At 34.1% G+C, this 15,530-nt stretch overlaps 1 protein-coding gene across 1 annotated transcript in view; it reads right to left on the reverse strand.

Annotated features, from left to right (window-relative positions):
- CSMD1 (CUB and Sushi multiple domains 1) overlaps positions 1–15,530 on the reverse strand; it is a 1,087,660-nt gene that overhangs the window by 172,254 nt on the left and 899,876 nt on the right. The window contains exons 24-26 of the mRNA XM_058836707.1: positions 10,325–10,516; positions 5,794–5,920; positions 3,822–4,024 (exon numbers count right to left, since the gene is read on the reverse strand). Coding sequence (XP_058692690.1) covers positions 3,822–4,024; positions 5,794–5,920; positions 10,325–10,516 — 522 coding nt within the window. The remainder of the gene's footprint in view (positions 1–3,821; positions 4,025–5,793; positions 5,921–10,324; positions 10,517–15,530) is intronic.

Consider the following 15,530-nt stretch of genomic DNA (forward strand, 5'->3'; position numbering starts at 1 on the left):
CTTAGGCACCTTTAGTCATCATTGCTTATCTCTGCATATACTTCAAGAGCAAAATTTAAAAATATTGAGAGAACAAGCAAACAAGAGAAAAATTAAAATTGGACTAAACCAACTATACAAAAGCCTTGGTTTTGTATCTCTGCTTTTAATAATATGAGCATCCAAAGTTCTTTTAATAAGACAGAAACAATACAATAAATTGAGAAAAAATGCTTTGCTACTTTATTAACATCTTGACAGTTGTTTTATACTACCAAAACAAAAGATCACATCTTTGCTTCTATGGAAGGAGAGATAGGCACATTTTTAATTAAAGTGGATGCTTACACAATACTATAACTAAGAGAAATTTACAGTACTGTAGAACCAGAGATAGGCATAGAAAATTATCATAGATAGGTCTGACTCTAGAAAAGCTAGATATCTTCAAGTTTTGTTTTGTTTTGTTTTAATTTTAAGAGTGTGAATAAAATTCTTTGGTGTATTATTTGACTTATGGACCAAAATCTGTAAAACCACCTAAAGAACTATAAACTCTTTTAGCTGAAGAAAAGGATGCAGTTCTCTTAAGTTATAACAGCTGAGAATTTAGCTGAACAGAAAAAGGATTGACTCTAAGGCTACAATTAATATTAGGTATTTTTAAACTAAAGCTATCAGAGCCTGTAATAATGACAATATGACTAGAAACTTCCATTGCTGCTCCTATCATCTGTCACCTCTACTGTTTTTCCTAAATACAAAGTAAAAATATTATACAGCTAGAAATAAAAACTCAAACTTCAGGTCAATAAAAGCGATATACACATTAGCATGGGATCCAAGTGCTTTCAGAAGTCTAGAGTAGATGGAGATTTAACATTCAGGGAAAGATTGATCTGCATCAACATAGGTGACTAGTCTCATTTCAGATGCCTTATCATATCCAAGGTATTAGCACAAGACTGGAAGGTAGGAGAAAAAAAACTATGGTTCTGTGACCTTCTGCAGTGGCAGGTGGAAACTAGCCAGGATACTTTATGGAATCTCAAAGGAAACTAGATACCTATGAAAAGAAAGATAGCATTCATTTCACCTGCCCTTAAATATTCAAAAGTTTGAAAATTACTATTAGAATATCTAGACCTGTAGCTGATCAGAAGAAAAAGACAACTTTTGATGGAAATTTATCCTGTTTATCTTAGATATGTAGGACAGAATTAAGCTAGATTAGGTAGCACTTTTTAATGGTTAACTTCATTCATAAGTTTCTGTTGCCTTGTTCTTTGCAATAAAGAAGCCAAATGCCAAATCTTCCTTATACCCTTTTGCCAGAAAGAGTTGGTGGACATCACTGACTTGTAATGCATAGCTTAAATAAATTTAACCCCCAGAGTAAAGATCAGTTTTGTAAACTGAACTTCATTTTTTGTCCTTTTATGCACAACTAAATGGTAATTAGGTTTTAATGAAAAGCATTAGACTGATTACAATTAACATAATCACTCTTGTCAGTTCATGTCCTCATGTTCTACATGCTGAGCTTAGTAGGCAAGACAGGGTACTTTAATGTTCAAACATTTTGCAAGATTCAGTTAATTATACTTTTTTCATTAAAATACCTCTAATTACATTTACAATCAACAGTAAGTAATTTATAGGTGATATTTTCTGATCTACCTTAAGTTACCTTCTCACAGCACCTCTTTTTTAGTCAGACGCATTTATGACGCTCTGGAGTGCAAAGTATAAAGACTAATTAGCACGTTCACAGTACAGTGAAACAAATTTTCCAGGTGAAAATTAGTGCTTTAATGTTTTGTCTTTAAGTTGCTCATTTGACCTGATACTCTGAAATGCATATCCTCTATTTGATCCCATAAAGGGCTGTTCACTCATCCTAATTGCATAATCCAATACAGAAGCCGTTTTACTGAAGGTTTTCCAATTCTGTGCACTTCTGAACCTGAAATTTACTTCTTCAATTATAATTAAGAGTTAAATTAAATACTCATAAATGGATGCAACACTTGAAAATCTGTCACATGACACAAAGACAAAAAACTTCACCAATTACCTTCATGGAACTTGTAACAAAATGTCTACATCTTCTGCAATTGCCAGAAAAAGAAAACATTTCAGCAATTCAGAAATCTTAATTAGAGAGTTACAAGCTACTAAAGTACTGAAACATCAATATTCTGTGCAGCTTTGCTACAAACTGTCTGGCACTTTGAACACATGATGAATACTAAAGCATGTAAAGATTCCCACTTAGCCATAGATTGATTACTTTAAATCCTTTACAGGTCAAGGCAACAGTGCTCTGCTCATGCCTCAAGAAGCTTAAATAAACTAGTCTGATTTTTAAATTAAATAACTAAACATTAACATATTCTTTAAATGTTATTTTTTACTCCTTACAATTAAAAAACAGTAACACATTCCACTTGTCAAACACAGTACATGAAACTATTTTCCCTATACTTGAGCTCTCAGCTTTTCATCACTAATTCAAATTAATTCCAGTAAAATATACTCTGCAATGGTCAGCATGATCACTCAGTGCATCCATCAGATATTATCCTAGGATGGGAAAATCAGTTATTCTCTCTTAAAGCATTAAATTGTCTTCTACTTGCTCATAGCGCCACTGAAGTTTAAGGAATGTATTAGTAAACCAAACTGCTAAAACATTTCTGTCCTTTAAAAATCTGTGCATAAAGTTATTTTCATATAATACAACCTTAGATGTATTTTCTAGTCCTGACAAGAAAAAAAACCCCTTTATTTCCACAAATGTAAAACTTTTTTTTTTTTTTTTTTCAAAAAACAATGAATAGCAGCATATTATATAGCACACTGGTGAGAAACTTTAGGAACATTTATTTTGCTCTTCGTCTTTAATTCACTGTACATACTTTTAACTAGTTTTTTTTTTTTGGCTTATGAAAGAGTGTTTTGGGGGAGGCAGATACAACTTTCAGAAAAAGACAGGGAAATGAAGTAAATAGGTAAATCTGAAATGCATTAGAGACTTAGAGACTAGAAAAAGAAGTTTACATCTTCATACAAATAATAATGACTGAAAGTTGATTAGAACCCTTTACTTCTGAATGATGTAATCTATGGAGAACAATACTTCTACTCACACACATTAATTCATAATTTTCCTATGTCTTGATGAGAAATAATACATTATATTTATACATATAAGGTGGTAATGACTGAATCAAAGACAGTGTCCTGTGTCCTATCCTCAGTCTTTAGTTCAAAATAACACAGAAAAGCTCCACATACCCAGTTTTAAAATACTGAACAATATTGATCATAATTTCTCTGTGAAAAGAGAAGTTTTCACTTTATACCTAAAGATCAATTTGATCAGTTTAACAGAAAATTTTTAAATGCATTTCAGTAATCATGCACCATGCAGACAATGTTTTGAGAAAAAAATAAGTCAACCAACATAAACCATAAACATTAAATAATACATTGTGAGGTAACACTGGTGGGAATATTTAAAATATGGTGCAGAAGAAAAGTTTGTATGTGCAGACCCTATTTAACTTGTTAAGTATTGCTAATTAGATAAAGCTAGGTATGTGGTTGTTGTGGAAAACCGGGAATAAAAAACCTAAAACCATCAATGTAAATCCAAAAATTCTCCCTAGTTGTAGCCATTTGCATAAACATCTAACATAATTAAAATAATATAATCTCTTTTCTTCTAAAGACTGAGGAAGTTGCAAAAGACTTGAGAAAGAGTTAATAAGTGTAGGAACAATGAATATGAATAGGGTATGAAATTATTATATTTGAGAAGAAAAATATTTACATACTTGAAAACTGGATGGAGAAGCCTGACTTGCTGATGAAGAAATCACTGTCAAATTGTAATGTTAGTGAGTTGAAAGTGCTGTGAATATCCTCTGGAAGAGCCGAGCCACTCCACTCTTTGAGAAGTATGCTGCTCTCAACAGACCCATCCCATACCTTCAAGATGTCATGAGCAACCTCAGTATCAAAAACAATAAAATGCAAACTGCAAAGAAAAAGTAAAAGTACTGTGCATTACTTGTTAAAGACAATTACATGAAAATCCAAGCAATCATTCCCAAATTGTAGTTTTAAGATGCTGTTTAGGACTGAAGACCTTCTGGTCCTGCAGAGTTATTAACTTTTACTGTTGAACAAGCTGGTCTTGTAAAAGTCATGCAGTTCTGTTTCACAAATGTCTGAATGACAGAAAATGCCATTACGGGGCATAAGTCCTCAAGACCTAATTTATAAGTATATAAATTATCTTATTTTTATGATGAATATTTTAAGGTGTGCAAATTATGATTTGATCAAAGATTTCCTCTTTTTATTCAAATGAAGATAGCAAGAATGCTGTTTTGCTTGAATTATATGCAACTGAAAAAATGTAGCAGCTACTAGACAGTAGAACACATAGCACAAGAGGTCCTGTCAGCATGGCATTTCCTTTCCTACACAAAAAAGAAAAATATTATAGATTGGCTTTTTGCTAAAATTCATAAAATATAAAACTTTTACTATAATACAATAATCTGTGTGTATCTTCAGGTGAGGAATTGTATTTACTAAGATGTTCAGGAATGTTATCTTATAAATCTAAATACGTGCATTGTCTCCAAGTCCTGAATGTTTACCTTCTTAATACTGAAGAACTCTAATAGGTAAATATCAAAATGTATCCTTTTTTTGTTTCAAGTACTTGTGCATTGACATTTTTTCATCTTATAAGTCGTTAACTGGAAATCATTAATTTGAAAATTGTAATTTAAACAAAAATGATGCATTGAAAAAACCCATGATGGAGTAAATTTGGCTTAGTGAAACAGGATTACAAAAAAAGGGAGAAAAAACCTCCCACTGAATAATTCGTCATTTAATTATATTGCTTTCAAATCAGAATATTCTGTGATTATTTTTGTCTTCCAGAGCAACACATTCTGAAGGCCTGAAGAGGTGGCTGGCTATCACCTACCAATAGGCAATAGAGAATAAATCTCTTTTTTTCCCTCTGCTTCCATGCATGGACCTTTGTTTTTGTTTTATTATACTGAGTTTATTTTGACTCACAAGGGGTTTTGTCAACGTTATTTTTTCCCTCCCCCATCCTGCTGAGGAAGGACAATGCAACCCCCCACAGACATTTTCAGAGCCCAATGTGGGTCTTGATATGACAGAAGTTTTGTATGAAGGTTCTATAGCTATAGTATCAAATAGGGGTCATGTTCCTGTGCAGGTCACGGAGTTTGTTGGTTTCACTGATTAACTCTTCATTTTGCTGAATTTGGGAATATGTTAATTCAAGTAATGGGCCTGTGCTTTGCCCAGGCACTGATGGCCTTGGTGTGCTGGCAGAGCTATCTTGTGGGGAGGATGAGGGAATGCAACATTCTTTTCCTACCTGTGATTCATGGGAATTCTTTCATTATGTGGATTCCTGAGGTTCTTCTTTACCCTTATGTAAGCTGTTTAACACTACTAATTAACACTGAAACATATTCTGGGGTTTGTGGAATCTGGTGCTGTCCTGGTGCAAAAGACAACTTTAGAGTGAGGTGATACTCCAATGAGCCTTGAATGCTGCTTATCTTGTCCCACATCCAGGGACTTTACACCTGAACAGGCAGGCAACCTTGGAAAACTGATGCAACACCTTATAGAAGGATACCTTGACTATGCCAGTGAAAACCAGCAGCTTGTGTAGAAAAATATGAGAATGACAAAAAATTTATAAAATACTGAAGCTTACCACAGACATTGAAATTAAGCATGTACCTTATTGTCTTTCCTGGATCTGCTTCAATAATCCAAGTGCAATGGAGATTGTTGTCATATGGTGCTGGGTAACCAGGGGACAAAATACGCCCCGATGTAGCAGCATGAATTTGACCACCACACTCAGCTGCAAAATAAGGATTAAATTTCTAATGACACCATAGTAATTGGCACTTCCATTTTCCATCCATTTCACATCTGTGTGTTTTCTAAAAAGTTAACAGAATGACCTAATACTTCTGAAGTATTGCACATACATACAAACCAAGACATGTACATAAGTTAAAAATGAACACAATGATCTCATTCCTACATTGTTATAAAGAAATAAAGCATAATCCTATAACTCTGTTAATCAACTGACCAGACTCGTTCAATATGTACTGGGACTAAAAAAGCACAATTTTAGCATTAGCAAGACAGCAAAAATGTTTCAGAAATTTCCCATCTAACATGCTTAGCTTTTCTAACAATGAGTGTTTGAATTCAAACTTTGGAGCATTGAATTTTTTAATTAAAATAGCTGTCTGTTTCGCTGTAATGTCAAAATTATTTTAGTGTAATGTTTTCAAGTAACTTCTATATAACTCCAGGTTTAATTACACCAAAAAGCAGTAAGTATTGACTAGCAATTTCCTTTGGTATTTAAAAATTTAAATTCCATATGCTTGCAAAGCAAGAGGGTAAATCAGAAAGCTACAATTTGATAGTACATGGCATCTGGTTTAAAACATTTTTACTATCAATGTTATTTTTGTGGAGAGAACAACAGCAACATTAAGCATCCATAATCAAATTATTCTTATGTTGCGTGTTTAGAGCATCATGCTGGACAGTGAAAAGATACACCCTGATGAAAGAGAACTGTGTAACAGGCATCTGCCACTGAACTAAAAAGGGTCAGTAATTCTTCAGTTAAGTGATGTACTTGAATTTCTACTCCATTTATAGTGTTGCCTTACAAGTAGTATTGTTAAAAAACCTACCATGGGGATTTATTCAAGCACAGCTGTATAGCAAGCGTAATAAGACAGAGATGATGAAAAAAACATGGCAGTTGGACCAAATGGACCAAATAATCAGCAGTACTCCTAACAAATATTAATCTTTGTACATGCCACCAAGTCACTGCTCACAACCAAGCTGCTACCATGAGGGAAAATTACCATAGAGGAAATAAGGTGACATTTACTTATTTATCCTGCTGGTTTGATCACTCAAAACATTACATTCTGTATACAGAACACAGCAGGAAGCAACTTTAGTACAAAATTTCTTCAAATGTAACCCACTTCTAGGATTTCAATAAATTTCTATTATAAAAAATGTTTGGATTGCAATAATCACTATTGTGATTTTGTGGTAGATAACTACAGATAAGAAATTACTGATACAGTACTGTATTTATCAAAGAACTAAATTTAACTCAGTGAACTAATTGACATACTTGATTTAAAATTCTGAAAAGGCTCATTTAGGAAAAGAATACATAATAAAATTTGGGATGATGCATTATGTATTTCATATATATATATATATATATATTTAATCTATTTTATGAGTAGATTGAAAGTAAATTTCCAGAAGTTATTATAAAAACAATTCAAAAACTTTATGTTCCAATCTCCAGAAATGAACACACTGTAAAATCAGCACCTCAAAGAATATACAACAATATACTATAACTAGAAGTAGTGACTTAAACATTTCTGGAAACTCCTCGAGGAGGAATCAAAAGAATTCCTTTGCTTTCTTCATTAAGTTTTAGAACATAGAAAAAATGAGAATGAATGCTGAAACTAGTATAACAGTTTATTACTAAAATTAGTAAGTGCAAATGTGTGGAATATGTCTATGTATAGGCTTGATTTTTTTTGTCAATGAGACTGAAGGCTAGTGAATACAATAATGAATGTAAATTTCACTAAAGAGAACAGCAAATACCAAATGCCGATCTAGTCTATGAGCAAAAATAATACATCTCCACACACAAAGATTTTAAGAAAACGTTTCTAAGAAACAAAGTGATGTTTAGAATTTCATGACAACTTCAGAAAAAGGAAGAAAAATAAGTCATTCAAATCAGAGGAGAAAAAGATAAAACTGTGATAACATAAGATAAAACTGGTGGAAGAATAGATTTTGTAAGTCTGAAAAGGCAGGGAAGCAAGACCGAAATAATGCGCAGATATATACCTGAGTTTTCAGGGGTCTTCTTTGTAAGCTTTCCTGTGCACAGAACAGTAAAAACCCCCCATAATTTAATGAAGATAACAAACTGTAAAAGATTGTTTAGAAGGAAACACTTTTAGAAGATTTTAAGGGAGAACAGTGAACATTTGACTTCTTGGGAAACTAATCAACGGTCCAGAAGAGATTTAAACTAGAAATAAGAAGAGGTAGTTTATGAAGAACTGATGCAATTCCAAAATTTTATTTTAAGGAGAGGAACAAGGACAGTAATTAAAATATATAGAGAGAGAGATAAAAGCACATAGAAAAATACCTTTTGGTTGAGCAGGCAGAAAGTAAGACTGAAATATCACTCAGGATACCAAAAGAAAGCTGATTATTCTATTGATTGAGGGAAAATAGATTAGAAATAAGAGATGAAATAAGATTCTCAAGAAATTTTGGCACAAATTATTTCAAAAGATTGGAAATAAAATACAGAAACCAAATCTATTAATGCAAGGTACAAAATCAAAGTACAAAGATAAAAAAAAAAAGAGGAAAAAAGATTAAGCGGGTATCTTGACTGAAATATAGAACCTTAAAAGTATATTGGTATGAAGGAAACTGGATATACAGGTGGAAATATGTGACTAGAAGGGCATTACATGGTAGGAATACAGTAATAATCTAAGTAAAGTCTGAGTGAAAAAACATACATATTAATCAAAAGTATTTTGGAGAACGATCATGAAAGATGTGCTACTGGAGCAAAGATGGCAATTTTCTTTAGATTTGCTTGATCCAGGGTTCCTAGCTTCGTCCAGGTCAGGAGGAATTGAAATACACAGGATTTTTTTTTTTTTTAATTGCTGTTATTTTAATTGCTATATGTTTGTGATTTTAGCATCCCACATATAGATTAGGAGACAAATCATTGTACGAAGAAGAGGAAACAGGTAGGTGGTTGGTATTATTCACCTAATAGACTTGAAACCAACAAGTATTTTAGTGTTGATTCTAACTCTTAGTTGGTAGTGAAATAGGCACAAAAAACTATTGCAGAAAATGACCTTAGAGAAATGACTTCATTTAAATTACATGGGGAAATAGGCAAAGGTAGGACTAATTATGGGTCTTCCCTACAAAAGGGCAAACTTAGAGGAAAAGGAAGCTAACCAATTAAACTGAAGGGCATGAGGACTTGAATGCATAAAGAGCCTGAAAAAGTGTTTAAATCAAAACTGTATCATTGTTTTGACCTCTTATATATGTAGAATGAAACCTACAGATAAAATTCTAGAATCAAGTGGGGAAAATAACCTCTACTAAGACAGCCATAATGCTGTTCACTGATGTTTTTCTGGCACTTACTTTCAGCTTAAGCTGAATGTTTGAAAGGAAGGGAGCTTTCTCTTTTGTAGACAGGTTTGTGAATGTCTTCAGCAGGAAGCGGGTTCTGGAATGGAGAATGTAGCCGCCAAAATGGGAAAAAGGCAACAAGCAAAGACCCTGTAGGTGAGGTGAGTGCTGAAAGCCATTTGTGACCTGCCAGAAGCAGGCAGCAGAGGAAAAAAACAAGTATCAGAAGACACATAGAAGGAAAGACTCATGGGAGCTCCATGTGAAAACTGAAGTCAGGAAGTTGTTGGCAATTGCTGGACTGGAAAGCAAAACTAGAGGATGCAAAGTGCCTAGTAAAGGTACAGGGGATAACAGCTATACTGGGGCTCAGTTATTCTGCATGTTGGCTAATAATTCTCTATTTAGCATTTACATTGGTTGTAATGGAACTAAATTTTAGGCATTTGAAAATGTGATATTTCCAGAAAAGATCTACCTCAAGGCTTTGAAAGATGGTGTATCTTAGCACAGCAACAAGGACTGCAGAGCACACGGATAAAAAAAATCCAGTAACATGGGATGAAAATTAGAAATAAAGTTTATAGAAATAAAATGCTGAAATAATATCTGATGAAAAAATATGAGAAAAAAAGCCTACAACATTATTTGTTTTACAATGAGGCTTTCTTAATTTATGAAGTGTTTAGACAATATGATTGCCTGTGACAGTATATCAGACTCAGTGACCCAGGGCTTCATCAGAACCAAAGTAGTAGTCCTTCATCAAAGGCTGCTCTATAGAAAAAAAGTGTTTTACGGTAGTTTTATAACCATTAATAGCAAGCCGCCTATTTCAGAGAAGTTATACTTCCATGTCCACATTCAATCTTTACTTGAAATTTAAAATATCTTTGCACCATTATCATCTCATGAGGTAAAGAAAGACACAATATTTCGGTATTTTTCTTGAAACACTGGCTCAATCATACCAGAATGTTGTAACAATCCATATTACCTATGCAAGTAGGCAAAGGTTTGTCCCAAACTCTTCGATCTCCACTTAAGCAGGTCATAATACTACTACCATGCATTGTATAGCCAGGATTACAGCTGTATAAAATGACAGTGTCTATAAAATGTCCTTCATCACGTATCTTGTAGCCATAATTTGGTATGCCAGGATCTTCACACTTTACTAGGTCAAAACCTGCAAACAGAAATGGGGAAAGAAGGAAAAAAAGACATGGAGATATAAAGACCAAATAAAATATAGTGGTAACAAATCTGATTCTGATGCAAATTATATTCTCATGATTCAATGACATTAGATGTGTGCACAGTGACCAAAGATAAATGGTATATAATTTAGGTAAATCAGAAACTGAAAGACTAGGAACTAATTATTGACTTGATATTTGATTATGACATTTGCTTATTGAAGAAAGCATCTTATCGATATTCTTCTAAAACAGATTGGTGAGATATTAATTAATTTATACCACTTCTGTGTTTCACTCTTTTTTATTCGCTGAGAAGGAAATATTGATTTTGGTTCTGGCGTGAAGTAGCATGAGATGAGCAGATCTGCTCTGAGCACCTACAGCTCTTTCTGCATTTTATGCATTACTCTGCTCATTGTCCTCATACAGCATTGCTAATATGTAAAGATGCATTCTTTATCATTTCTTTAGCTTCAGTTCCTGTTCTTGGAATAATATAAAGACCGGTTCCAAATTTATCTTCCTTAATTCTTCTTCCTTGCAGATTCTTCTTCATTACTGCCATGTCCCCAAACCAAAGAAGTAATTCTGACTTTACGAATCATTTCCATTTTGCTGTCCTTGTTTTACTGAACAGCTTATTTAAGTGGTTTTAAATCAGGCTGTTGGTCTTCAGTTTTCTGATTTCAGTGCATTCTCTACACGAGGTTGCCCAGGGAAGCTGTGGATATCACCTCCCTAGAAGTGTTCAAGGCCATGCTGGATGTGGTTTTGACCTGCCTGTTCTAGTGAAAGATATCCTTGCCGACGTGTAAGGCCCCAAGAAATTTGATCTCTAAGACTTTTAAAAGGGCTTACAGTTGTTCATGTACTCTGAGTTAGATGCATGGGAGAAATACTAACAAGATACCCAAAAGATCAGAATAACAATAAAAAGCTTTGACCAGCACCTTTGGAAAATCAGAGAACTTTGGCAAAAGGCTTCGTGCAGCATTCAATCAATATCAAACAAACACTTCTCAAAGCATTAACTTGGCCCATTCAACTTAGCAAACTCCAAACCTGATCGATTTTAAGTTTCTCAAAACATTACTCAAAATCCCAAGATGAGGTAATTAGGAGAGAAAGAGAGAGACACAAAAGGCAGACAGGTAGAAAAGAACAAACATAGCCATCACTCCTGGTTCCAGTGGTGTTCAGCTGATAGACATTCCAAGAGGAGGTGGTGTGCTTGCCTTGTGTCTTGCTTTTAAGTACCCTCTGGCTTTTCCTGGGTGCTTCCCCAGCTGGGGATTGCAGTCATTTGGCCACATAGGAGCTGGGTTAGGGGCTCCAGGGGCAGGTGTGGAGCATTTCCTCCAGTGTGCCAGGGACTGGCAGCCACTGCAGGCTGGGATACAGGCTGGGGGGAAGGGTGGGGTGTAAGGGCAGCTCATCACCTCACCAGAGCAAGACCCGAGCTGCCCCTTGCCACACACATATCGACACACCCACACACACCCCTGAATGTTTCAAGCCAGCAATCCTTCCAGGCTTTCACACCATCGCAAGAGGGTTGGAACGAGATGATCTTTAAGGCCCCTTCAAGCGCAAACCATTTAATGATTCTGTGAAGTCCTTCACTAAGTAGTAAATAACATATCTACAGGCAACCTTTAATTATTTTACAAATACACAAGCTAGAGTTGGTATCATATTTTTCTTGTTGCCTTTCTTCTGGAAGTGAGATCAATCACAGTTGAAAAAACTGCAAGGAGTCTGTGGAGCTTTTCTTCCTGTAGAGATGCTAAAGATATCCATCAACTGACACTGCTGGAAACACAAATCCTTTGTTTTCTCTGTTCATTAATTGGGTACAAAGGTCAGGATTTACCTGTTATAACTCAGGATTCTGAAAGTTAGAAAGCTAAGTTTGAACTAGTCTAGGCCACTTCAATTGTCAGTAGAAAAATATATATATCTAGAAACCAGTCTACCCCTTAAATCAACAGGTGTTCACATCAGTCAGCTCAATCAGCTCCTGCAGACATTTATTTTTTTACCTTTTATTTTAACTGAGCCCATGCTCTTTCTTTTTATAGTAGGCCAGAACTGAATGCTGTTCTATCACATAGATACTGCATTTCTCTCTGTCCTAATATCTACAGAAACATGAGGCCCCAGGAACAATAAGAATAGTCTGACCACAGTCATGAAGTCTTAAATTCAATTATCCTTTAAAAGTGCATGGCTGTTTATAAGTCCCTTCCAGGGAATTGAGCTATATGTCTACTATATTAGGCCTGAGATTGTTTGGGAAAGTCCTAGACAAAAGGCAGCAAGATAGAGGCATGTTAGCATTTACTCTAACATTTTGTCAGTCTAAAGAATCACTTCCCCATACTCATGCCCTGAAAATATTTAGTTTACTAGCAAAGCTGTATTCTTTTTATCAGATGGAGTTGTCTATAATCACACAAAGTACAAAAGAATTGTAGAAATTTTTCATTATTGCTTTACTAAAAGATTGTTTCTCTCTGAATATTTGCACATCCTTGCAATTTGTTTTTGGGAAAAAAAAAAAGAAAAAAAAAAGGAGTGTCAATCATTTTAACTGGCACTCAGCAATGATTATATCAACACTCACATCTAAACAGTTTTCTGTCTTTTAGAGTTAAAGCATCTTACGAAGTATGATTAATCTCATCCTAAGGAAAAAAAAGGTAGATTGGATGGACTGGACAATTCTAAAAAAATCTATTTCTCTTCACACACTATAAAGAATCAAGACAATCTGATCATTCAGATGAGCTAAACTTCACATGACGTAACTATATTTCATTATTTTAATCTCCTTATTAAACATACAGAGATATTTACGTAAAACCCTGAAAATGTAAACTGATAGATAGCTTAATATTTTAATGCTGATTTGACAGCATGAGCCAGTGTAAAACTACTTCTTTGACACTGCTCTTAGACACCTTCTCATTCTTTATTAGATGCAACATTTGGTTATCAAATGCAGTGGTATGTGATTGACAGATGAAACTCCCTTGATTAAAGAATTAAAGATTAAAGAATTAAAGATTAAAGAATTTACTTGTGCCTCATGAAAAAAACTTTCCATAACACCATTAGAGAGATTCATTCTCCAGTACCTTGTACCACATAAAGAAGACAAGGTTGTCAGGGAGAGGTAGTATCTTTTATAAGTCCAACAGGGAAATTAGGGTGAAATGAAATGAACTTTTGAATGAACCAGCCTTCCTAGTCTGCTATACAGCCAACTTCACTAACGAAGGTATAAGTGGGATAAAAATGTTGTTCTGACTTGGTATAATTTCTTGTATTCCAGTTAGCATTCAGTTTTGCATATGGTGTAAACATACATGATAGATGTAAAGAGCTAAAGAGATCATATCACAAGCTTTAAAAGTTTGAGGGAAGCCTACCACAGCCTGCCTGAGCACCTACCATAGCCTGCTTGCACTTTGTCTAATCTTACTTGAACCAAGACTGAGGAACAGAAAATATATTTTTATTTTGCCTTATTAATCATTCAGATCATCATTGTAAGTCACTTATATCTTTCAGTATCTACAAACATAAGCTATTTCACCTTTTTTGTTGTTGTTGTTGTTTTTGCCTGTGAATATAGTTTTTCACCTGTCTGTCCCAAGGTAAATTGCCTATTTCTTCAAGAGCCTCACACACTACAGTTACTCACTGTACTGCATTTTTATATTTCTAAACAAAGAAGTACCTCTGAAAATTATAAATAGGAAAACACAACTTTGTTAAAAAAAACTCTGAGTACACTGTGGCACATACAGGAATTTCTCAGCCTCTACATATGTCAAAGAACATGGCATCCCTTCCAGAAATATACTGATTTTTAAAATTTTTTTTAAATCTTATTTTTAAGATTTTTAAGACTTGGAAGCAAGAAGAGAGTTAAGATTTTTCTGCCAGTTGATTATAAACCCAAATCAAATATTTATTTGGGGTAAAGTGTTAGATAAGATGATTGTAGAGAACATAACAAGGCACTGTGTTAAGTATCAGAATTTAATTTCCTATTTCAAATACAATAAATTAAAAGATAATATGCAAATAAAAAATATCTAACTGCAAGCAAAAATATAAAACCTAAATTTAAGGATCCTTGAGACATGAAACCCTTCAGTATTTCCTGGTTTATTTAGATTATTCAAACATTTTTATCAAAAAGAACACCTTGATTTAAATTTATATTTTTAATGTCTATCTATGTTATTGATCATTCACTAAGAGTTTAGCAGTACTCTTAATTTTCAGGTTTGTTTGCATAATAAAAAATTGGGGGAAAAAATTAATTTGAACAATCAGTGTGGAAAAATAAAAATCATTATTACTTTTTGTATTTCAAGAATAATTCCTTCAAAAACATCCAACAAACTAATTGCTGGAATTTATGCCAAATTCTTAAAATGACACTTTGAATACTCTAGAAAAAACTGTAAAAATGACAGTACACTGTTTGCAGCCCCATGTTCACCACATTTCTCCACCAGCAAGACAACCACTGTTTATCAGTAAGCCTGTTAAAAACTGGAGTATTTCACATGCATGTAGGTGCTGTCCATCATGTGCAAACACAGCAGTATCTTGCCCTGTGCTCTTCTTCCCCAGTTTCTTCCCCTTCCTCTCATATGCAAAACACAACTTTTAATTCTTTTCTTTCCTGATTATTTTGTAAATCTGGAGTAATTTATCATAAAAGATCATATTTTTGTGAAATATTGTAGAAATGTTTCAAAAGAACTTTGTTAAAGTAGATGCCATGAACTTTTACAATGGAGGAATATGGTCATGAGTTTCAGACAATCACAGTACTCGGGTTTACCTGACATTGCAGCAAGCCAGCATCAGCAAAATTCTGCCAAGATTCTTACTGCTGAGAAAGATTATTGTATTGGCAAATTGCTGCCAATTATCTTATTCTTGAGTTTCATTATAGGACTGTCAGAACAATCAATG

Source organism: Poecile atricapillus, chromosome 3 (assembly GCF_030490865.1).
Source record: "Poecile atricapillus isolate bPoeAtr1 chromosome 3, bPoeAtr1.hap1, whole genome shotgun sequence".
Lineage (NCBI taxonomy): Eukaryota > Metazoa > Chordata > Aves > Passeriformes > Paridae > Poecile > Poecile atricapillus.